Below are 23,855 nucleotides of genomic sequence, written 5' to 3'. Positions count from 1 at the left end.
CAACACACCGTCACCCTCACTCCCTGCCATTTTTATAGGCAACCATCTGTTCATTCCACAATGGATGATGCATTGGTCGACGGACGTCACGGTTGGACCACTAACCGACCAGAGCAGCAGAAGAGACACATTCACAACACTACACGAAGATGCATCACTGCATGTTGTCTTTCCGCTCTTGTGGGAGGGTTTCCTCCAAGGCCACACTCGCTGGTGCAGTGGGACACACCTCAGTGATGAAAAGAAAGCCTCTCTGGTGGCTGACCCTTGGTCGCCCTCTCCTCTAATGCCTCCAGCCCAACCTATATCCTCGCCCTTATGGTTCCTTCAACCACAGGGACTCCACTCTCATGCCTTCACATCCGTGCCCTGTTTGTGCCCCTTCCTGGCTATTATCTGGGAAGAATTAGGATCCTCGAAAGGCAATCACAAATTGGGGGGTACATTTCCAGAACTCACATTTAAAACGTCCCTGTCAGGGGCAGAGCTTTCCCTCCCACCTCAGGCACGTTTTCAGAATGTTCTGTACAGAGTGCCAGGGGTCGCTCCCTAAATTGGGCAGTTGTTCTGACACCATTTGTTGAGGCGACTTGGATGCCCAGAGGTACACCAGAGGACGGTGGCAGCAGCTAAGGCTTAATTTGAACCAGTGTTTTTTGGTGCACGGCACCAGAACTTAATTGTCAACACCGGGGCTTGTGACAGTCTGCCACAAGACGGCGCTGTCTGGCTAATTTAGAGATGACCACAACAACAGTTAATTATAAATTCAATATACATTAAAACTGACTATTCCCTGCCGCCCAAGCCATTCCTATAGCTATGGGGGCTGGAATAGTCCGAATTATCACACTTGTAGGTGTGTGATGGCTAGTAGTTGTGTTGTTATTGGCAGCATGGCAGGGGTAATGTGTCGTGCAAGCTGCAGTGGCCTCCTGACGACAGCCCTGGCACTTTTTTTCTTTTTTTTTTACAAATTAAGCACTGCAGCAGCATCTCTGCCTTTGAAACACTGCCCTCCCCGGTCCCTGCATGCCACCCTGAGCCATGGAGTGCAATGGACGGGGCGAGGCTGCTGCTGATGCAAGACAGAAGTCCCATGACTGCCCTCTTAGAAAATGCATGGTAAGACAATAAATAGATGACAAACTTTAAAATGCCATTCCGTATGGCCCTCAGACTTGCTTCATTTGAGCCGCTCAGTTCTCTGGTCCACCTTGTGTGCTGCCCGGGTACATCAACTTACCAGGTAGACGAACTCGAGGCGCTTGGCCGACTGCTTGGGGGTCGTGTCCGGGGTGAGCTCTGGAGCCGGAGAGTCCGAGTAGCGGAAAGTCTGGCTGGTGAGCGGGGTGTCCAGGTACCGCTCCTCGTATTCATCTAAAAACACAAAATGTAAAGAGTTAAAAAACACACTCTGGAAAGCGTAAAGGCTCTACGCACACGTAATTCAGCCACAAGTTCACCCTGAACGACTCTGAACATTAATGAGAACAGCTTTCACTGTGAACGTCTACTGACAGGTGCACATCTCTGAGGCCTACATCTGCTCCCCTGCTCACACGGGACTCGATTCACAAAACATGATCTGATCATAGTTATGAACGACGGGCGGAAACATGTGAATTGTTAGTCTCATTTCTACAGAATAAAGATTTTCAGCGTGTTCTGAGGGATACAAAACTTCCGGTAAAGGGCATAGAAATAGGTGTTTTCAGTGGAGATGCACTGAGTTGGCCATTGTTAATGTTAGAAACACCCACAAACTCAGAACTTTGTTTGTATTGACAAGAATAAACCAATGGCGTTTCACACCCGAAATGAGCATTTAGAGTTACATAAACAAGGCATGGAGAAAAAGTGTATTAAGATCGGAAAGTGGCCCAAACACTCCCATCTTTTGCCAGGGGTGCACGAGTGGGGATTTATGGAACAGGGAAACACAAGCATTAGACAAGCCAATAGGGCTCACCCTTTCAATCAATCAGGGAATTGCAAGCACGCTACTCACCCGTGAGAGTCCCAAGGCGCTGTGTGGGGGCGGGGCGCGGGGAGAGCAGCTCCGTTTAGTCGAAAAGCCAGGTCTTGAGCCTCTTCCTGAAGATGTTCAGGGAGGGGGCGCGTCTGATGTGGATCGGGAGCTCGTTCCAGGTCTTGGCCGCGATGTAGGAGAAGGCTCTACGGATGCGCGGGGTTTCGGCGAGGGTGAGGTCGGCAGATCAGAGGTTTTTGTTGGGTATGTGGAAGGAGATTCTCTTGTTGAGGTATTGGGGTGCGGTGTTGTGAAGGCATTTGTAGGTGTGGGTGAGTATCTTGAACATGACTCTGTTCTCGACGGAGAGCCAGTGGAGGTTGCGCTGGTGCTGGTTGATGTGTTTGTGTGTTGGGAGTCCGAGGACGAGTCTGGCTCCGGTGTTCTGGATGGTCTGGAATTTGTGGAGCAGGGATTTGTTGATTCCGGCATAAAGGGTGTTCCCGTAGTCCTTCGGGACTTATTGGCTTTTGCAATGGACTTTAGCCACACTAGACTGCTTTTTGTTTTTTATTGGAGCGCTGGGGGGGGGCAGGATGTGGGGTGAAGCAACACGAATGAACGGGGTGTGGTGGAAGAAAAATGGTGCAAGAAGATGACAGGAAAATAATTGGATGGAGGGACACCACCGGAACATATGTGCTTCGTCCACATTAGGTTCACCACACTTTTGGCAATACCTCACTGATTGTTGGCCCATCTTTGCCAATCTTCGTGGCGTCCAATAAGCCTTGTGAATAGTAAAAAGATGATTTTTCTTTAAAGGCGCCGATTTCACACAGTACCATAGTAACGATGTAGATACTTGCCATAATGTTTCACGATCAGTCTCCGGTAGCTCCCTCCTCCATGTCTCCGTGTGCCATGTAGTAGAGTCTTCTAGTGAATGTACCAGTGCCCAGTACCATACCGAGACCTCTTTCTGGAGACCCGGGCGTAGAGCTATTTTAGCTGCATAAAGTTTGTTTTGACTTCCCGTCTGACTCAAAGTTTTAACCCAACCTAGTAGCTGGCAATATTTAAAATGGGAGGCTGCTCCTTCAGTGATCTCTTGAAAATCCTGCCACGATATTAGTTGAGTGCCTTCTATTAACTGGCCCCTTCTACCAATCCCCTTTTCTCTTATCGGGATTGCTAAAACATCTTGCAAACACTCCGGGGTACCAGGGGAACTCCATATGGGGGCATAGTGGCTGTAGTACGGAATCTGTAGCGTCTTCCTGATGTAATACCACGTTTTACATGCACATTTAAGAGTCTTTAGTCTAATTTTTTTGAAAAATTTGGGGTCTCCAAACTTACATAAAAAGTGATTAGATTGGTCTGGTGGACCGTACGTCAGGCAACGAAACAAGGGGGTAATATTATTTGAATCCTTTAATAACTGTCTTAAAATTTTCAAGTGAAACGCTCTTTGATAGTATAAGAGATATGCCCCCATTTTCTTTTTTCTCCCTACATTTCCTCCATGCTATTCTCGGCCTTTTGTTACCCCAAATGAAACTATTAAAAAGACCTTGAACTTTCTTAATCCACTCAGGTTTACATTCTAGCGGAATTGTATTAAAGATAAAAGTATACTTAGGAAGAATAGACATCTTCAATAAATTTGATTTCCCCAGGAGAGATAATGGTAAAGAATCCCACTGCTGCAATTCCCCACCACCATCCCCTCCCAGGTGGAGAGAGCGGGTTTCACCTCGTCGGATAGTTAGAAAGCAATGTGGCTATCTCTTCTTTCTCTACTATTATACTGATCAAACATATGAGGCTTTAAAAAAAAAAAAAGATGACAGGAAGCACAGGCAGGGTGGTGCACAAAAGCAACACAGAGGACGGGAGTAAGGAGGAGAACCAATGGGCGATAGAGAAGAGCGTTGCACCACTGTGAAAGGCAGCAAATGAAAAATAAAATGATAATAAAAATATTTTATTATCATTTTATTTTTCACTTACTCAGTCGAGTCCGCCAAGTCTGCGGAGGGACGAGCCATCCTCTGCATCAGCAGCAGCCAGGGAGGATGAGTGGTAGGTGCACTGTAAGTGCGCATGTTGGTTTGGCAGGCCGTCTTTTGACAGCCAAACCGACATGGGCACTTACATTTCTCCAACCCAGCTGTCTATCACAGTCAGTTGGGACAAGAGATACAGACTCCCTGTTCCTAACTGAGCGGTATTTCAGCCCGCTAAGACCAAATTCCGGTGCTTCTCTCATGATGGGTAATAGCATGAGAGCAGCGTCTGGATTGGGTGGGAGGGGAGCAGAGGAGTACCGAGGCGACAGGATCAGAGAAGCTTAAAGGCGGCATCCAGCAGTGGCAGGTAAGTCATTTTATTATTTCCAACCACCCCTGCTGCCCACCAGGTTTTAGTGGCAGCAGTCGCCACTGTACAGAAGGTGAGCATGGGTGGAGGATACAACAGAGAGGGCGGGGGTTGTGAGGAGAAGCAATGGGCAAGGGCTTGGGAGATGCACAAGGGTGAGCAAGCAATGGGGGAATTACAAGGGTGTGGAGGAGAAGCAACGGGTGGGAGAGAAGGAGGGCACGGGTAGGGGAAGCAACACAGAGGGACGGATGGATGGGTGAAGCAAGGGGTGAGAGTGCAATGTGGAGCAGTTGGGGATGACGTTCATGGGTGTAACAGAGCAACATGGAGCACGGAGAGAAGCAACCAAGGGAGACAGCTGGAAAACACATGTACTGTCATGTAGTGCTTAAGACAAAAGAAAAAAGTAAGTTCCTCAAAGTGAGCAGAGGACAGACACAAGTACATTGACAATGCATCAGGGGAGGGACAGACCCAGGATGAAGAGGGCAAGCCTTGGAATAAGAAACACGCATATCAGAGTAACAAGATAGCCAAACAATGGTAAGCAATGGGAGAGTTTCAAGCCACTATATATTCATGGTATGTCTCACAATATGTTTTACAAGAGACCGCACATATGCTGTCTAGTAGGCTCGGCCTAAAAACATTGGAGTGGTGGGGTGCACATTTTAACTAACCTGGCTCTCCAAGATTGTTCGGAGATAGTCAAATACAGCAGTTTATAAGTAGAAGTAATGTGCATCCCCAATATTTACATACATACATATCTGAATGTGTTTTTAACAGAAAACTCTTACTAAACACAAATTCCTCTGTGAGATGTCCATTTTTTCTTAGCTCTATATATTTGTTGGTTACTTAGCATATATCTCTGTAGAATTGTTACTTTGTCTAGAATTTGCTATGTGTCTGTTTTACACCTGGGCATTTTGATGACTCAAATAATGGGTACCATTTCGAAAAAGCATTTGACTACAACGTGTCGATTTACTCATTTTTTGGGCAAACCTGTCCAAATGTCACTGCGCAAAGTTGACTGTCAATTACAGCAGATCAGCTTGTCCCAGCAAAGAATATATAATTGGGGACAATTGAGCAAACTTGTCTGGTAATCAACATCCTTGTGTATAACATTTTAATTGGAAGAGTCATTTGCAGAATTTCCAGGTCAGAGAAATCCAAGGGCTCCTTCGATCCACATGGAAAAACAGGATGCTGAAAGAGCTTATGAACTGAGCCAGTCGTCAATCTGTTAAAAATAATGGTCATCGTCCTCCAAGGTATACGGTAGAAAGGGATACTCAAGTATTCGTCAGATTACTCCAGTAAACAAACATTCAATTTGCATGTAAATAAACACCTTATACAATAAAAGTCATATTACACAATAAAACGTGCAATATCACGCTAAGCACAAACAGTATTATTTATTATATACTCTTCTTGTATTGCACAATAAAAACCTTAGCAAATTGCCATCAGCGTTCATACCTATCGCACTCTCTCTCTTCTGTAGTTTTTATAAGCATTGGCAAAATCAATAAGCCTGGCTTTTCATAATTAGTCCAGCTCTGTGACTGGGGGTGAAGGTTTGACAATGTTCAACATTCTGTCCATCGTCTTTTTTTGTTGCATTTTCACCCTAATTGGGAAGGGTATTCCCAGATGTGGGTTCCGTGCTCGCTACGCCACTGGTTTCAAGCTAGCCTGGCTGATGAGGGGTGCTGCCCCGAAACCGATCCCAGGATGCTTGCTTTTCGGTCCGGGAGGAATTGGTCTGGCAGTTCAGGCTGGACTGTTCCCATAGGGAACAGGGTCAAGGCTGATTTGCATATGGCTGGGTCCGAACTGTAATGGCGGGCGTGGTGAGCAAACTAACGATGGATTAAACCCGGATCTGTGACTAGGGGTGAATGTTTGATAATGTTCAACATTCCGTCCATCATCTTTTTATGTTGTAAAACACTAACAAGCCTGCTGCTATGCACAAACAAAAAATAAAATTATTGCTTTTTGTTTACAAGGAATCTATGTGATAACAAACTTAATGTGTGATGATTCAGCCTACTTTTAGGATGACAAAATAGTCCCTCACTTCTTGCAATTGAAGGACGCCAAGCAAGGCAGAATGATAACGTGACGTGACGTGACGTGACGTGATAGAGAAATACTCCTCTCTGCTGAGCCAAAGCCCTCTGCTGAGCCAAAGCCCACTTCATGCTATATATATTTTAAAGAACTTGTAATAGTAAGTCATGCAGAGAGCTGCACAGGATGAAGACCAGCGTATTTTTTGGTGCAGAAAATGATCACCAAGATAACCAAACTCTTTAGTGATCAGGGCCATAACGAGAGTGAATTCCGGTGGCGTGTATTGGAAACATTGAACCCAGGCAACAATAACATGGCAGCTGCTCTGCTGAAATTTGAACAAAGATGGGTTTACAGACTGAAGACTGACACTGTGGGTTTAAATGACACAATCCTGTGGTCACAGATTGCATTGGCTCTGAGTATCCTGTCTCATCCACCCTGGACTGTTTGCATTGTGTGATCCCCATTAAACTGTGAAGGTCCTCTAGAAATGATTCTAGGATCGTAGCAGGACAGGATTAAGTATTTACTGAATTTCCAGAGTTCAGAATGTTGGTCAAAACTAAATGACATCAATAGAGCTTTTTAAACTGGGATAGTCATCTTTAAAATGCTCTAGGACTGTAGCAGGATAGACAATGAATTTCCAGAATTGCCTGTCTTCACAATAAACAATTACAACCAAAATAACATCAATACAGATACTTTTATAAAAAGCTTAATTTCCATGGAACTGTCTTCAATATTCGGCATGTGTAATTATAAGCTGTTTTTATCACCGATTGTAAAATATATAGGAAACCACCAGCGATGTCTGGTAATGCTATACGTTCCTGTTGGGAACTACATTTCTCATGAATCAGGCGCGGTGCGTCGGGGTGTAGCCCCCCCCCCACCCGCAGCTCCCTCGGCGTCTCTGAACTTAAGTAAACTGAATCAATTTACTTAAGTTCAAAGACGCCGAGGGAGAACTGACAATCATGTAGTCAGCATGACGTCGGACCACCCACGAGCTTCAGAGTCTGAAGGCGGTGGGCGGTCCTGCGTCATGATGACTGACATGATTGTCAGACCAGGGGCAACAGGCAGCAGCACAAGTGCGCATGAGTGGGGAAGGTCGGCGAATTTTTCAGCCGTGCCCAGTCATGCGCACTAGTGTCTGCTCTGGCTGGCGCATGCCCATTAGGAGAGCGAGGGTTGAGCAAACCCTCGGTCTCCTAATGGGCAGGCGGGCGAGTAGTAACCGTGCCCTAAGCCAATCCTGGCGATGCTGGCAGCGCCAGGATTGGCTGAGAGGGGTTGCCAGTCCACTCCAGTGCCGTTCGTGAAGGCGCCAAGGGGAGCAGAGGTGGCGCGGACCGGCTGTGAAGTAAGTTTACTGTTTTATATTTAAATCCCCGGCCCCCACCCCCGCGCGCCCACCCCCCCACAAGCCCGCGACTGGATGGTGTAAAGGTCTTGTCGAATGGATGTAATGTCTAACATTTCCAAAAGCAGTATTTTTTTTTAAAGCTTTAGACGGAGTGCTTTGAAAAAAGTGCATCTAGCAGAGCGCAGGCAATAAATGTTTCTAGAAAAATAGCGCTCCAAGGCACATGGGGTAACTGGCGGCTTTCTTCCTTCCCCATTGCAGAGAATGGGGCACTTGGAGAAGGCTGTCGTGTTGGAGTTAACGTTGAAGCACTTGAAAGCATTGACGGATTTAATAGAGCAACAGCACCAGAAAATAATTGCTTTACAGAACGGTAAGTCATTGGAGGATGCCAGGAGGCTAGCGTGACGCGGGCGCACGCGGCCTGTTGAGGGATTCCCACAGTGCAATTATTATATGCAAATGTTAATGACCATCGCATAGGACTGAACACTCACACATTTAGCATATTTTTAATCGCATGCAATTTTTTCAGATAAGAGTTCAGAGACACGGAGAGGCAGCATGGTTTTCAGTGAACTGCGCAGTTCATTTAAATGCGTATGTGTGTTGGGGGTGGGGGAGAGAAACTGGATTATAACCCTCAGTATCAGGGGTCGGATGTAACAACTTGACCACATTTCTTCAACGTATTCCTCTGTCACAGAGTAAATGAAGCTGGTAAATTGCACGCACGGCGGGTGTGTGAAGAAATGCCCCCTTTGCTTGGGTGAGATCTAATACCGGTATAACACTCTGTCCCCTAGTCCTTTAAATCCCCTGCCCCAACCCCTCAGGGGGCTCTTTGTGAGCTGTGCTCAGGCCCCGGGCAGAGCGGATTGCATGGGAAAGCGGCACATGATGCTGCGCGAGGGCCCTGCTGATGAACGAGTCCTGCCTGGGAGCCCATCAGTGGGCAACCTGCTCAGTAAAGGCTGTGGAGTGCGTGTGTGTGCAGCGGGCTGCAGGTTGATCGGAGCATGAGATCGTGCTCTGATGGTGCACTGCACACCAATGCCTACATTCCTCCACCTCAGGGCCCAGGATGAGCGGCTGCCTTCACATCCACGGCTAACTCAACCCATAGGCCCCACAGGAAGAGCACACTGTAATGCACACTCTTGTCCTGTGACCAGTTTTTTAGGTCTCGCCTGACCCAGCGCATGCGCTGGTCTGGCGAGACTTATTGAGAGGGCTCCAAAAAGGGCTACCAGGCCAGCCTAGAGCTACAGTGCATGTGCGCGGGCGCGCACGCCGCGTTTTACCGCAATTACTTTCACTTTCGCGGCCGCAAGGCCGCTTTGATGTTGATCACGATCGCAATCGCAATCACTTTCACTTTCGCAGCCGCAAGGCCGCTTGGCATAGCCAATAGGTCTTGCTTTTGGGACCTTGTAAGTATTTAGTTACGCAACTGTTGCATGGCTAAACACTTATAAGGTCCCAAAGGCGAGACCTATTGGCTATGCCAATGCTTGTTTTTGGATGTGCTGTGGCTTGATCAGCAGCAGACATGATCCCAACCACCCTCTGTATCACTTACAAGTAGAGAAATACAATGCTGCGGTGATGACTGCAGTGCTTACAGGTACTTCCGGTTGGTGCTTATACCAGCGCTTGCATAGGATGGCATGGCATTGGCAACAAGCTGCACTTCGGTTCAAACACTGCCACAGCAGCAGTCCTAGTGATTGCGGGTTTAGGAGTAGCATCCTCCTGCAACTTGAAAGCAGTCATTTTATAAGGAGTTCTATAATTGCTTGCAAGTTGCAGAAGGAATGCTGAACCTGGCCCCTGAATGTCAGCTCCGCTTGTGAGTTCCAGATCATGTGCTCTGCCATGGTGGTGACCTGCGTTCAGAGTGCGTCCTCAGTGCTCAGATGTGTACAATGCAGCTCCTTTCCAGGGTAGCTGGGACAACACAGAGAAATCGGAAGCAATCTGCATTGAGATCCAATGTTCCCTTTGAATTGAATAGCATATGTGCAGCTTCCATGCTGGTCCAGAGGGTGCTGATGGAAAGTGCAGCACTTACCATCAGCAACCGTCAGGCCCACAATGAAAGTGCATCGGCTCAAGGTCTATTGATCTGGTCTGTGATAATTGAAGGCTGCAGGGATGCTGGAGTGGGGGTGCTGCCATCAATGCTGTGACTGAAATCATAGGGATTGTGTAAAATCCAAAGGTAGCACAAGACAAGTGTCACAAATGCACTACACTCGTTCATCAGGAATGTGGTAAGGGTGTAGTATTTACCTGGTAAGATAATTAAAAGCTTACATGTTGCACTACTATGTGTACACTACAGTCAAAGGTGGATGTGTTTAGTGCTGTAAGATATGGGGCATTTTGTAATGTATTTGCATATTTCAAGTCTACACCTTCAGAATTGCTTTATAAATATTCTTGCCCTCTCAAATTTGCTGTAAAATGCTCCATTTGCACACACTTTGCAAGTCCCTCTCCCCTTGAGTCCCTCCTATGATAGTCAGTTCGCTCTCTATTGACATAACACTTATCCTCAACTTTTACGCCTCACCAATTTCAATTGTCACCAGCCGCCCCTGTCATGAATACTCAGACTGTATTCCATCATGCAAGCACATATGTGACACAGCACACTTAGAAGACGCATGGCCAAAACAATGGTTTTTGGCTATGAAATACAAGTTGGCACTGCAAGTCAGCCAGTCTCTGCTTGAGGATGGCAAAATTATGGTCATACATGGGATTCTCGACGAAGTAAGTCTAGGTCCCTGGGGGTTTGTTCTAAGTAGCTAAATTTGCACATTTGTATTCGATAATATGAGCGATGCGTCAACTGAATGCTAATAACATGATCAGCATCACCACGCCCACTGGCACCAATGAGACTGGATAGCATGCCTTGACACAATATACATACTGCCAATTAAGTCGGGCTGAGTGAATGATTGTGTCGCTGATGAGTGTATTGCATTCACACTGCCACAAATGAAGGGTAGATGCAACAACCACTCTTCCAAGATAGGCTTGATGTGCACATAAGCACCCATTGCGTACCTGGAATATCTTTGAAGCACCTCTATTATTGCATATATTATTGCACATATAAGACCTGCTGCAAATAACAGACCATGAATAGATGAGGCTCAGGAGCACCACAGCTGTTTGTACAAATAATATCCAATGCGCTTCTAGCAGCTAGCGTATTATACACATTGGGGTATAACTTAAAATCACCCAGGCGACGATAACAAAGATACTATACATAGAGGATATTTACAGTCCATTCACATTGACCACATATACATAATAGGACACGCTAGGAAGAGACTATATTTAAGTACACACAAAGATGGACGTGAAATATTGCAGGTCTAACCAAAGAGGGCTGAAAGAATTGAACATGGGTTTCAGACCAGTGAAAACTATGCATATACCCATGTCTGGCAAATGACAAGCGCAATGTCAGTCTCATCTATCAAAACACTGTTCGGCTACATGAATGATTTACTTCCCTGGAATTTGACTGAAGGCTCTCATGTTCATGATAATTATCTACAAACTAACCTAACACCTTGAATTATTTTCAAGTGTTTAAGTAGAGAAGTAGTCCCCTTTTGCTGAGACCATTGGATAGTTAACTGTGAAAGATTAGGGTAAGTGGGTATATGACAAACGTGTGTTCAATTGTTACTCACATTTGCTGAGTTTCTGCAGAAAATGCATGACTTTAACACTTTTTCTTACCATTTCTAACGTCTAAGGGTGGCAGACAAAGGAAATATACCTGCCGTACTTCTTACTTGGTAAGTTCGGTTTAATCATAAGTTTAAGCATAAGATATCTTGGATCTGATTGCTTTTTTTCAGGAGATAAAAACAACCCAGTATGGTGAAGGTCAGACTCTTGCCTTTTCCTGCACGTACATAGCTGGAGCAGGGATCCATTTGTGTCCTGAAGAAAGTACCAGGGACAGAGTTAGGGGCCGAAACATGTTGGCAGGATGACAAATAACGGATGAATGATATCTAGGTTCACACGCTTCATTCACTCAATTATTTTAACCCTGCTCTCTGTAAATCCATTTGGGTTTACACAGAGGTACGTTTAACAGCATTCTGGATCCTACACATATCCAACATTTTTTCTGAACTCCTCACCGTGAGGTTGAGAGCACTCTGATAGTACCATCTTATTAGGGTTGGCCGGATTAGCCAATGATGAAGCACGCTACAGTAAAGGGGTGAGATTCCTTTCAATATCTATGGCACTGCTGCAGTAAGGCTCTAGTACATCCTGAATGATTTAAGTGTGGATTCTACTATGGTATCTTTGGTTTCTGATTGATGGTTAGTGTGAATGATATACAATAGTATAAAGAAACCTCTACCTCACTCTCGGCATTATACACTAGCTGCACTTTTGAAACCAGATCTAAAAAACTTCCCTCCATCTATTAGCAATTACCATCTTCAACAAAATTCCTCTAGGACACTGCCTGCAGATTCCTCCATAGGTGGTGCAAAGCAGAAGGAAATGAATTAGATCTTCAACAAACCCAATGCTACAACCGTACAAAGCAAAATAGCCCCCAGGAGGGACACATTCAACTTGAATCTAAACATCATAGAGCATATGTCTTGCGGGTGTATCAGAAGTATAATATACAGCATCATTTTTAAAAGGGAATTTATGCACACTAATGAAAGACATGGAGCAACACATTGATGCACTATCCCACTCTTTGAGTGGTGCCTGTTTTTGGTTAACCTCTTCTGTGCCCATGACGAGATAGTCTCGTCATGGAGCACGGTCGCGCTGTGCCAATGACGAGACTATCTCGTCATGAACCTCACCCACTAATGCAACGCCCGGCACAGGAGGGGGAAGGGCGTGGCACTGAAGGGGTTAATAAGCGTCAGCTCTTTCAATAAAGTAATGCAAGGAGTAAGAGCTTGGGTCCTCGCATGCAACCATCTCCTTTATTTTATTTTACTTGCTTGGATTAGTGGTTTCTGCCGACAGATATTTTACCAGGGAGAAAACGGGGCTGCTCGAATCCTGGTACTCAACGGGATAAGCCCCAATTTCAACCTTATTGCTGAGGTGAAGTATATCACAGCAAACCCAAAATAGCTCTCATAAACATATTCTGTTCAGTTTCTAGAGCAAAAGCTCTAGCCATAACCAACACCTCATTACCATGAAAACTGAAGAAATTGTCTTGTTATCATATTTTTAGGATATTATGTCTGGGACAGGCCCCATATTTAAAAATTAAATATAATGATGCCACCCAAGGTAGAGGAAACATACTTAGGGGCATATCAGCAACAACCGGCGATAATTAGCTTGTAGATATGCCCCTTAATAAGTCACTCCACATGTTTGCTCCATTTCCCATATTTCCAGAAATACTCATTGAGAAAAAATAATCCTTGACTAACTCAACCTTCTCGCACTCAATGTACCATAACTCTCTGATGTCTCACTTTAGTAAAAATACTCATTTTAGCTTTCAAGACCATGAGATTTGACTGAAGTCACCTAAAGTAAGAGCATGCATACTTTAAAACTCTTTTAAGGCCTTTTGGAGGTTGGGAAAAATAGTAGTAACATCTGTATATAGGAGGGTGCCAAAGTGCAAAGACCCAACCTCATTGACCTTTCATACCATAACATGTTAAAGTCCTTAATATATAATAACTGGATAATTTATGATAAGGACAAGACCATAACTAGAGAACAGCCCTGATGTACCGCCAGGAGGTCTGAAACTGTATAGTGGTTTCAATCAAGGTCAGGAGACATAGCAGGATCGGATATTATGCATTAATTGTATCAGGGTCAGCATCCCATGTCCTTGGCCCTGTTCCCTAATTTTTCCACAACTTTGAACTATCAGTGGAATCCGTGGGCCAAGACCGAGATCTGAAAAGGCAAGAAATGGCTCCCAACCCTGATCTTTATACATTTTTAAATCATGATATTTAAAAAGGTGCTTTTTTTAAACCTGCATGGTTTTTATGTCTGGTGTTAGCCAAGACATTTGAATTGTAGTAAAATTGTATGTGTAAAATACTCACGAATAGGAGGCATTCAACCAGACTTCATTATCCATTGATCTGTTATTGTGTCATTCACTCTCTACAGAAAGCAGCAGGGGGCAACAGGTCAGCCCACCTCAGCCCCTGGCTCACTACACTGGCAATGATGGCATTCTGTCCTTTCACGAGGGGCACCTCCACTCACAAAATAGTGCTCTTGTGTCAAGGACTACTATGGCAATGTGTGCTTTTTGAGACGAAAAATATTTTTGCTTTTAGTGAAAAAAATAATTTAGGTTGATGAGGACCCAGCAGCTTCTCCAACAATAAACTTTTGCAAAAACAAAAAACAAAAACAGGCATTGACTAAGCCAAAAGGATTGCAGTTAATCCCAGACCTATCGCCTTTGAATGTGCCTGTTGGTGATCATTTTATTGTCAGTAGCCAAATTTCTCTAAATTCTTACAGCGTCTCCTTTATTGTCAAAGATCATGTAATTAAATGGGTATGATTCATTCCGTGCATTTCCTTAAGCCAGCATATCGATTTATAAAATACTATCTTTCTGGCCTTTTTAATCAAATTTTTCTGATTACTTTTTATTATAATAAAACCATGAGGTGATGAAAATATACCAGTGTGCTTCAAAGAGTGTGTGGGTGTTTTTAATCAGTTATGATTTTGTACATTTACAGTGGTAGATAGCAATTTTTAGGAGTGAATATATTTTAGGGTCTGCAGTGGAAAACCTGCTAAGATACTTCCATATGCACTTAATTTCTGTTCTACTTACATTTTTCACTTAATAGTTTTTGATAGCTAGAATATTCTATTTATGTACATTGTGTTTGTACTATCTTTCTGTATGTCCACTTCTGACTACTCTACAAGAAGAGTCAACAGAGCATTTCTTTTTTAAAACACATTTTATCGGATTCATTTTGTGGTACATAGCGGCCGGAGCTGATTACAGAGAGGCAAGTAGAAATGTGTTACAACAAGGTACAAGTATAGCAACCATCAACATGAGACTGTAAAAATCAGGCTAACAAAACCACAACCATGTCACGGGCTGTACACTTCACTCCCCAAGCTCGGGGAAAATTGTAAACGTTTTCTTACATGGCCGAGTCTGTTACACTAGAGGAGGCGGTAACTGATGTATATGTTTACTGCTTTATGATGGGTCTATCGGTTGTGTTGGGTGGTAGGTCAATGCCTCTGTATGTTGCCCAGCGGGACCAGACCTTCTTATGTTTCTTAGGGCAACCTCGTGCCTTGAACACGGCTATCTCTGCCCCCAGACATTTGTCCATGGCGAGTTTCCAAGCCCCCATTGAAGGCGGCGCAGCCCCTTTCCAGAGTTGGACAATGTCTCTCTTGGCTAGCGTGAGACCCACGAACAAGAGGTGTTGTTTGTATTGGTTCCCACCAATCCCTTCTGTACTATATAGTAAAAATAAGTTAGGCTCAGGGGTGAGAGGCCAGAATAAGACACTAGGCAAGTGGAGACCTTTCGCCAATATGGCTGAGGAGCCGTACAGCTCCATACCATGTGAAAGAAAGTCCCTTCCTCGTCACCGCATCTGAGACATATAGGGGACGGTATAACTCCCATGCACCAGAGACAGGATCATGTATAATATGTTCTATACACATATTTGAATTGAATGAAACTGTATCGCGTCGCAATCGCTGCGCCCCGGGGAACTCGCTAGAGCCTCCGTCCAGTCGTCTTCTGTGAGGTCCGGGATGTCTACCTCCCATGCCATGCGAGTTGTGTTTAATGTTGTATGATTGTGTGTGACTAGGCTTGATAGATTTGCCGGATTTTGAGTGGCCCCAAATCCCCTATCAGCAGGTGGTCCTGCAATGGGTGGAACTCCGGCAATCCCTCCAGAGGACGGATCATTGGGATCAACGTGTGCCTAAGCTGTAAATATCTGTAGCATTGGTTGAGGTGGAGGTGATACTCCGTTTGTAACTGTAGGAAGGTCTGAAGGACTGTTCCCTGCATTATGTCGCCTGGCGGCGAGATCCCGATTAGGTCCCACGCACGAAAACCAGGCATCAACAGAACATTTGACCATCCTATGATCATTGTGAGAAATATGTCACAGGTATTCTGAACAGACACAAAATTGAAAAAAGCGTCTTCGACATTCATTTAATACACTAAATTGACATTGTTAGGCCTACATTTCCATTATGCATAAATACTGTTTTCCATTTTCTGCGTACATGACTCTTCCTTGCAGGTGCAATTCAAATGGTTCGTTTTTTGAGAACAGATCCAATACTGTATTAGCGATAGAGAGAGAGAGAGCCCGAGAAGGAGCCCTTGAAGAAAGAACATGGAGAGCCAGAGCGTTAATTGAAAGGTCTTATTCATCATTTTCGCAACATGGCTTGAGTGGAATTCCCATCTCCAATGTGGGACATTTCATAAATTTTACAGCTTAAAATGTGAGAATGGAAAAGGGGAAATTGAGCCCCTGATAATGCGTACAGAGGGGTGTTACCTGAGACATTCTGGCACACATAACTGGAGTATACGGGGCCTGATTCACATAGGTAAACTTAGACCAAAAGTCTAAGTTTACACCTAAAGTCGAACTTTACTACTACTAAAGTTAGACTTTTGGTCTAAGTTTACTTTTGTGAATCAAGCCCACCGTGTCTGATGTTACGGCATTCTTCCCTTTGGACTTTGAGAGGTTTAGACCTCTATGCATCCCTTTGATTCTTTCCTAAGTGTGGCTTAGGCTAACACTAATTCCTCGGCTCATTATTCCTTGACACAAGAAGACTCTTGACCGAGCTTCTGAAATGCTGACACCTGCCCATTCTTCCCATATTTTATATTTTTCTTGCACTGCCTTACTTTACTCCTATATTGAATTTCCCTTGTTGAGATTTGTTTTTAGAAACAACCATACTTTTAGTTTGGACTTTAACTTAGATGACTTTAGATTTACTCATGTATAGACGAGAGAACCTAAAACCTTTGTCTGAGCATCAGATCTTATTGCTTATCTTTTGTATTGCTGTGACTGAATTGCTTCTTTGCTTGATACTGGTACACCTAAACCTCCTTAGGAGGTTGGTTTTCCCAGTTGTTCTGTACCTTTATAGCATAGTGCTGAGGTTTGTGTACCTTAACTTGACTGCTAGTTTGTAATAAACCTTCTTACCTACAGTTACTGATTCCTGGTCCTTATTGTGTAACCAAAAGGGTTACACTATTAGTTCAATTTTGATTAATCTGATGCTAACTCCCATCACCTCTCAGGCGGGATAGAAAAGGTCCATCTGAGGACAAATGGTAAGAGGGTCGGCCCAGAGTGCTGGATCACTTCCAATTATACATGTAAAACTTAAATATTGCCGACATTCCCAGTAGCGATGAGTATTTTGCCATCACAGTGATGTTGGCCCACTAATGTCAGCAAAGCACCATGCCTATAATCGCTTTTTAATAAAGTAACCTTTTTTGTTTAAATGCAGTCCATATCCTTAAAGAGAATGGTGCTGCATTTTTTTTAAAGTTTCCTTTTTTTAAAGACTGTTTGAGAGTTAGTAGTGGTCCCCCCCGAACCACTACTTACTCCTTAATGTTTTTTACATTCACACCAGATCCCTTTGGAGCAGGTTCATATTTGCAAATGGCTAACCGCCCAAATTTGCAAGTCTATAAATTGTAAATGTTTTGCAACCAGATTTCAGTTGCAAAACATTGATACATCCAATTCCGCATTTAGATGGGATTGCTATAATTCACCCTTTCTAAAAACCGAAGCTGTAGGGGATAGCAATCCCATTTTAGGTGTTGGTATAAGTTTACTAACTTCTAAAATCAGATCAGTACAGTAAGAAAAATATTTTTGCAGTCATAAACTCTAAATCAGAGTGTTTGCGACCACAAAAACGCTTTGCACATCTAGCCTAAATGTGTGACGTGTACCTTTGGTGATGTGAAATAATCCTTTATGCATTGAAATGCAATCACTTCAAAGGAGGCAGAATGATACACTAAACAGCATATACCATGAGATTATAGAGCAGAACTCCAGCGGAACAGAGCAGAGCCCGAGCCCACTTGTCGTATATGTTAACAAATTTGAAGCAATAGGTGATGTCAAGACAGACCTAAAAAGCTTTGGCTGGGGAAGTTTGATTTCAAAGTGGGGGAATAATGTCTAGGTAGAGATTATGGTGCTAGTTTGGTGCCCTCATAAATGGTATTTGCAGACTATCCAAAATGATGAGTCCTCCTTAAGTAAGTTCCAAAATATTTTCAGTTATGTCAGGGCATTCCCAAAACATATGCCAGAAGCCAGCACTGTCTTGAGAGCATTGCGGTGTGGCATTGGGGTGTGTCTTAAGCAGTGTCAGGAGCTAGATATGCTCTGTGCAGGATATTGACCGGTGTATATTTTAAATGGGCATTTCTGGAGATGCTCAGGGAAAAAGCTATTATGTGATTCCACTGCTTGCCATTGACACATCTGCCCAAGTTGTTGATCCATTAATCTCTTCATTTAGGCATCTGGTCACTATTAACCCTCAAAGGGTCTTTCTAAAACCAAGTAACTAACAGTCTCCTTTCACCATCATGAATATCCAACACCTCTTGTTTGTAGTCTGAAGGCTTCCACAAAACTGAATTATGATGATTCCCCCACAGTCTAATTCCATCTGGATCGTCTACAAGATGCCACGTCCAGATTTTCTAATATTTTCTAAACTCTTAATGCTCACCCTATAGGTGGTTTGAAACAGCATAATGAGGAAAATAGTGAATCGCTTTTTTCCAATTTCTTTCTTTATTTATTAACATCCTTTCTATAGCGTGGACCAGCCATGTGGACAGTGGAGCACTTTATAAGGAACAAGCAAAAGTAATTATACAGCTGGCAGAGAAAGCAGGAAGATGCTAATTAGAATACAGAAATTGACTACTTTTCAAGGTTGGGAATCAACTGGTGAAATATTGAGGTCTTTTTCGGAGGACATCAAGTTGGAAATTGGTCTGACTTTTTAGGGTAGGAGAATTTGATCCTTTCTATGAATCATTTATTCTGCACATAGATGTCTCTGCTGTGGTTAGCAATTCGGTGGGTTGTCTGTTTTCAAAGAATGCTTTGAGTGTGAAACTGTACAGGGTCTCCGTCGCTGTTGGAGCGGCCTCAATATCTTTCGTTTAATTATGGAGTCTCTGAAGGGAGGGTCTCAGGATCACTTCCTTATTTTTGCATCTGAGTCACACTGCATCCGTTTACAAGTGTGGGGATTCAGCATGTAAAAAACCATCATCCCAGTTTCCACAATATTTTTGCCATGGCACCTATGCCGAACAGACTTCTCCTAGGAGCTAAGTTCTCATTGCTGTGGCGCCTACGCTTACCCCAGGGGCTGTAATCGCTCTGCGAAGGCACCTGTAGTGTAAATTGTTCCAGGGACAGCAATCTCCCTGCCATGGTGCCTGGGTTGCGAGCTCTTTGCCTTCGTGCCTGTGCAGTGCAGGCTTCCCACAGGAATCAATATTCTGTTTTTCAAAAAAAGTTTCCAGTACCTCAGAGTACTAGTACTTGCCGGGTGGGTCTGGCAGGCACTCGCCTCCTTCAGACTCCATTGCTGTCCACGCATGGTCGTGCATGCCTGAACTCCAGAGCATCGGCAGCCCTGTGGTATGGCCAAATCTTCAGTTTCCTCTCTTTCACCGCCTCCTCCCACCTGTGATCCCCACCAGAAGGTCAAACAACCACCAGCGACCTACAGCTGCCTCTGTTTCCATTGAGTAAAACAGACCTCGCAGTTTGGCGGCACTGCGCCTTTGGAGGCAGGGTTACACCTCATTTCAATAGGGTGTCATCCTTCAAATGAATAGACGCGTAAGAAGTATGGAATGACTTGCCAACCAGAGGAATTTTCAGTGTTTACGGTTGATTCACATTATGAATCCATTGTTTCATACTTGCAAATTCACTCCCCTTGAAAGACCTAAGGCAGGCAGTGGCTAGACTATAGAGAAGTGAAGTCCTGGGCAGGGGTGTGGCCATATTTAACACTTGCTGGAGATGTGATTGGGTATGGGTAAATGTTGTCATCAGCCAATGGGCAGTGAGATGCAGAACCAGGCAACAGGATGGCTAATCAGGGGTTTGTTGAGGAGGGCGTGGTCAGCCAAGGGGGTGTGGTGGGCTGTGAGGCAAGAGGTGGGTGAGGGCAGAAGAATCACCGCATAAGGAGGCTGCTGGAGGATTCATGCTCTGGTCACTCGTGACCAACAAAGAACCTCATCACATTTTAGTAAAACTGTACTAGAGAAGCTGCCTTCCACACAAGCGCCTTCAGTGATTTTAGTAGAGAAAACAGTGGAACGCCCAGCTTGCATCTGTAATTTTGAAAATTTTGTCCTTCATATGAAATTGACATTTTCTTCATTTCACAACAAACAACGCCCCACCCAAAACTAAAAGTACCTCTGCTTTTGCGCAACTTTTTCAGCTAGTTCAGCCTCTTGAATCTTAAGAGCCAATTTTCGGTGTTATGTTTCTTGATCACATTGCATTTCCTAACCATCTTTCGCCGGGTATTAATTATTGCGCTGGGTTCGATGTCAGGCCTCCGCCTGCCACCTTGGTTTGTCGAGCAGAATAACGCTAATTGTCAGAAGAGATAATAGGCCCATCTTTAGCACTCATTTAACGAGGGTCCTTTCCCTGCCACTCAGGCATATCTCAGGGGCGGCTCCTCCATTAGGGCGGAGGAGCGTCGCCCCACTGCTTTCTGCCAGTGCAAGAAGCAGAAACAAAATGGTAAAACTACCATTTTCTGTTTCTGCTTCTCGCACTGTGAGAAAGCAGAAGGGTTTGGTTGGGGGCAGGCAGGTGGGTGAGTATGCTGGAGGGGAGGAGTGGCTAGTCCAATGCTGTGGGCCTGTACTGTGTGGTCGGCCGTCTGGGGCCGACAAAACCACTCATGCGCACTCTCCCCAGCCTACATGGAGAAAATGGCCTCCCCATAGGCGCCAGACTGAGCGACTTCCCTACCAATCACAACGCTGCCACTGCAGTTGTGATTGGCTTTGAGAAGGGGAGGGAGGCTGCCTGCTTACTGTTCCACGGGACCCGCCCAGGAGCTGAGACGGCCCGGAAGCCGGACAGGTAAGTTTATTTATTAATTTTATTTTAATTAAATTACCCCCCCCTCCCCCCGCGAATCATGGGCCGTGACTGCATATTCTTCCTAATGCTAGGAGGATGCTGCCTTGCAAAGAAAAGACATTTCTCCTGAATGTATAATGCACCCATAGGAGAATCTAGATGCTAGTAGTAAGATTACACTTTTGGTCTAAGTTTAGACCACAAGTCTAACTTAGACCAAAAGTCCAACTTTACTAGTAGTAAAGTTAGACTTTTGGTCTAAGTTTCGGCCTAAAGTCTAACTTTACTACTATTAAAGTTAGACTTTAGGTCTAAACTTAGACTTTTGGTCTACGTTTACATTTGTGAACCAGGCCCAGTGCCTTTATGTGTTTGTGTTTGAAGTGAACCAGAGGAAATAGTGAGACTCTTAAATTATGCGCTCCTTGATACCACAACAGCATCCTTCTTCTATGAGGGGTCAGTCAACAATATTCCTTGTGTTTCTTCTCCCCTTTTGGAAAAATAATCTCTACCAAGATCCCATTTGAACAACACGGATTTTACTAAACGCAGCATAAAACTGAGATTACCATGATCCACAGCAGCATTAATATATAAACATGTGGGGAGCACATTAGGGGGTGACCAGAGTTTTGGCCAGGATGCTGTTATGCAAACAATCTTACATTCTCTTGACATTACTGCAGCACTATTATTCGGACATCACATATTATCGCATCTGTGGGAGCTTCTGCTTTTAAAACAGGTTTTTACAAATATGATGGTGCCCTTTAAGATGAAACAAACAAACATTCATTCCAAATGTAGAATATCAGCTGTGCTGCAAAAGGGCACATTTGCACACCGAAAATGCATAACTTTGTTAATACAACTAATTACATGTGGGGAATGTAGTACTGGTTTGATCAGGCACAGTAGGTTGAACGTTATCTGTGGGTACACAATTCTTCTCTGTAGATAGAAAGAGGCGATCCACAGAGGGTAAACGTAGACCTGAAGTCTATGTTTAGACCTGATGTCCAAGTTTATAAGTGAAGTCTAAGTTTAGACCTGATGTCTAAGTTTATAACTGAAGTCTACATTTAGACCTGAAGTCTATGTTTAGACCTGATGTCCAAGTTTATAAATGAAGTCTACATTTAGATCTGAAGTCTAAGTTTAGACCTGATGACCAAGTTTATAAGTGAAGTCTACATTTAGACCTGAACTCTAAGTTTAGACCTGATGTCCAAGTTTATAAGTGAAATCTAAGTTTAGACCTGATGTCTAAGTTTATAACTGAAGTCTAGGTTTAGACCTGAAGTCTAGGTTTAGACCTGAAGTCTAGGTTTAGACCTGATGTCTAAGTTTATAACTGAAGTCTACATTTAGACCTGATGTCCAAGTTTATAAGTGAAGTCTACATTTAGACCTGAAGTCTAAGTTTATAACTGAAGTCTACATTTAGACCTGAAGTCTAAGTTTAGACCTGATGTCCAAGTTTATAACTGAAGTCTACATTTAGACCTGAAGTCTATGTTTAGACCTGATGTCCAAGTTTAGAAGTGAAATCTAAGTTTAGACCTGATGTCTAAGTTTATAACTGAAGTCTGCATTTAGACCTGATGTCTAAGTTTATAACTGAAGTCTACATTTAGACCTGAAGTCTATGTTTAGACCTGATGTCCAAGTTTATAAGTGAAGTTTACATTTAGACCTGAAGTCTAAGTTTATAACTGAAGTCTACATTTAGACCTGAAGTCTAGGTTTAGACCTGATGTCTAAGTTTATAACTAAATCTACATTTATACCTGAAGTCTAGGTTTAGACCAGATGTCTAAGCTTATAACTGAAGACTACATTTAGACCTGAAGTCTACATTTAGATCTGAAGTCTACGTTTAGACCTGAAGTCTACGTTTAGACCTGAAGTCTACATTTAGACCTGAAGTCTAGGTTTGGACCTGATGTCCAACTTAGACCTGAAGTCTAACTTAGACCCGAAGTCTACGTTTGGACCTGAAGTCTATGTTTAGACCTGATGTCCAAGTTTATAAGTGAAGTCTACATTTAGACCTGAAGTCTAAGTTTATAACTGAAGTCTACATTTAGACCTGAAGTCTAGGTTTAGACCTGATGTCTACGTTTATAACTGAAGTCTACATTTAGACCTGAAGTCTAGGTTTAGACCAGATGTATAAGCTTATAACTGAAGTCTACATTTAGACCTGAAGTCTAGGTTTAGACCTGATGTCTACGTTTATAACTGAAGTCTACATTTAGACCTGAAGTCTAGGTTTAGACCAGATGTATAAGCTTATAACTGAAGTCTACATTTAGACCTGAAGTCTAAGTTTAGACCTGAAGTCTACATTTAAATCTGAAGTCTACGTTTAGACCTGAAGTCTACGTTTAGACCTGAAGTCTACATTTAGACCTGAAGTCTAGGTTTGGACCTGATGTCTAACTTAGACCTGAAGTCTAACTTAGACCTGAAGTCTACGTTTGGACCTGAAGTCTACATTTAGAACTGATGTCAAGTTTAGATCTGAAGTCTAACTTAGACCTGGAGTCTAAGTTTAGACCTGAAGTCTAAATTCAGACCTGAAGTCTACGTTTAGACCTGAAGTCTACATTTAGACCTGAAGACTAACTTTAGACTTCAGGTCTAAGTTTACCTTTGTGAATTGGGTCCTAAGTTTACTACTTTTTGGTATCTACAAAGGTAAGTTACTACTAGTAACTTTATTACTAATAATTTTACTAGTAGTAACTTTACTACTAGTAAGATTACTAGTAGTAAA

General features: G+C 43.6%; 1 protein-coding gene across 8 annotated transcripts in view; it reads right to left on the bottom strand.

Moving 5' to 3' along the window:
- The window catches only part of NHSL2 (NHS like 2), a 1,089,020-nt gene that overhangs the window by 33,685 nt on the left and 1,031,480 nt on the right, over positions 1-23,855 (bottom strand). For all 8 annotated transcript variants that reach the window (XM_085630752.1, XM_085630751.1, XM_085630755.1 and 5 more), the window contains one exon: positions 1,247-1,380. In XM_085630752.1, the coding sequence (XP_085486878.1) occupies positions 1,247-1,380 (134 nt within the window). The remainder of the gene's footprint in view (positions 1-1,246; positions 1,381-23,855) is intronic.

This window comes from Triturus cristatus, chromosome 10 (genome assembly GCF_964204655.1).
Source record: "Triturus cristatus chromosome 10, aTriCri1.1, whole genome shotgun sequence".
Lineage (NCBI taxonomy): Eukaryota > Metazoa > Chordata > Amphibia > Caudata > Salamandridae > Triturus > Triturus cristatus.
Note: the sequence above shows the minus strand (reverse complement) of the source record. Positions and strands in the feature narration are given on the sequence as shown.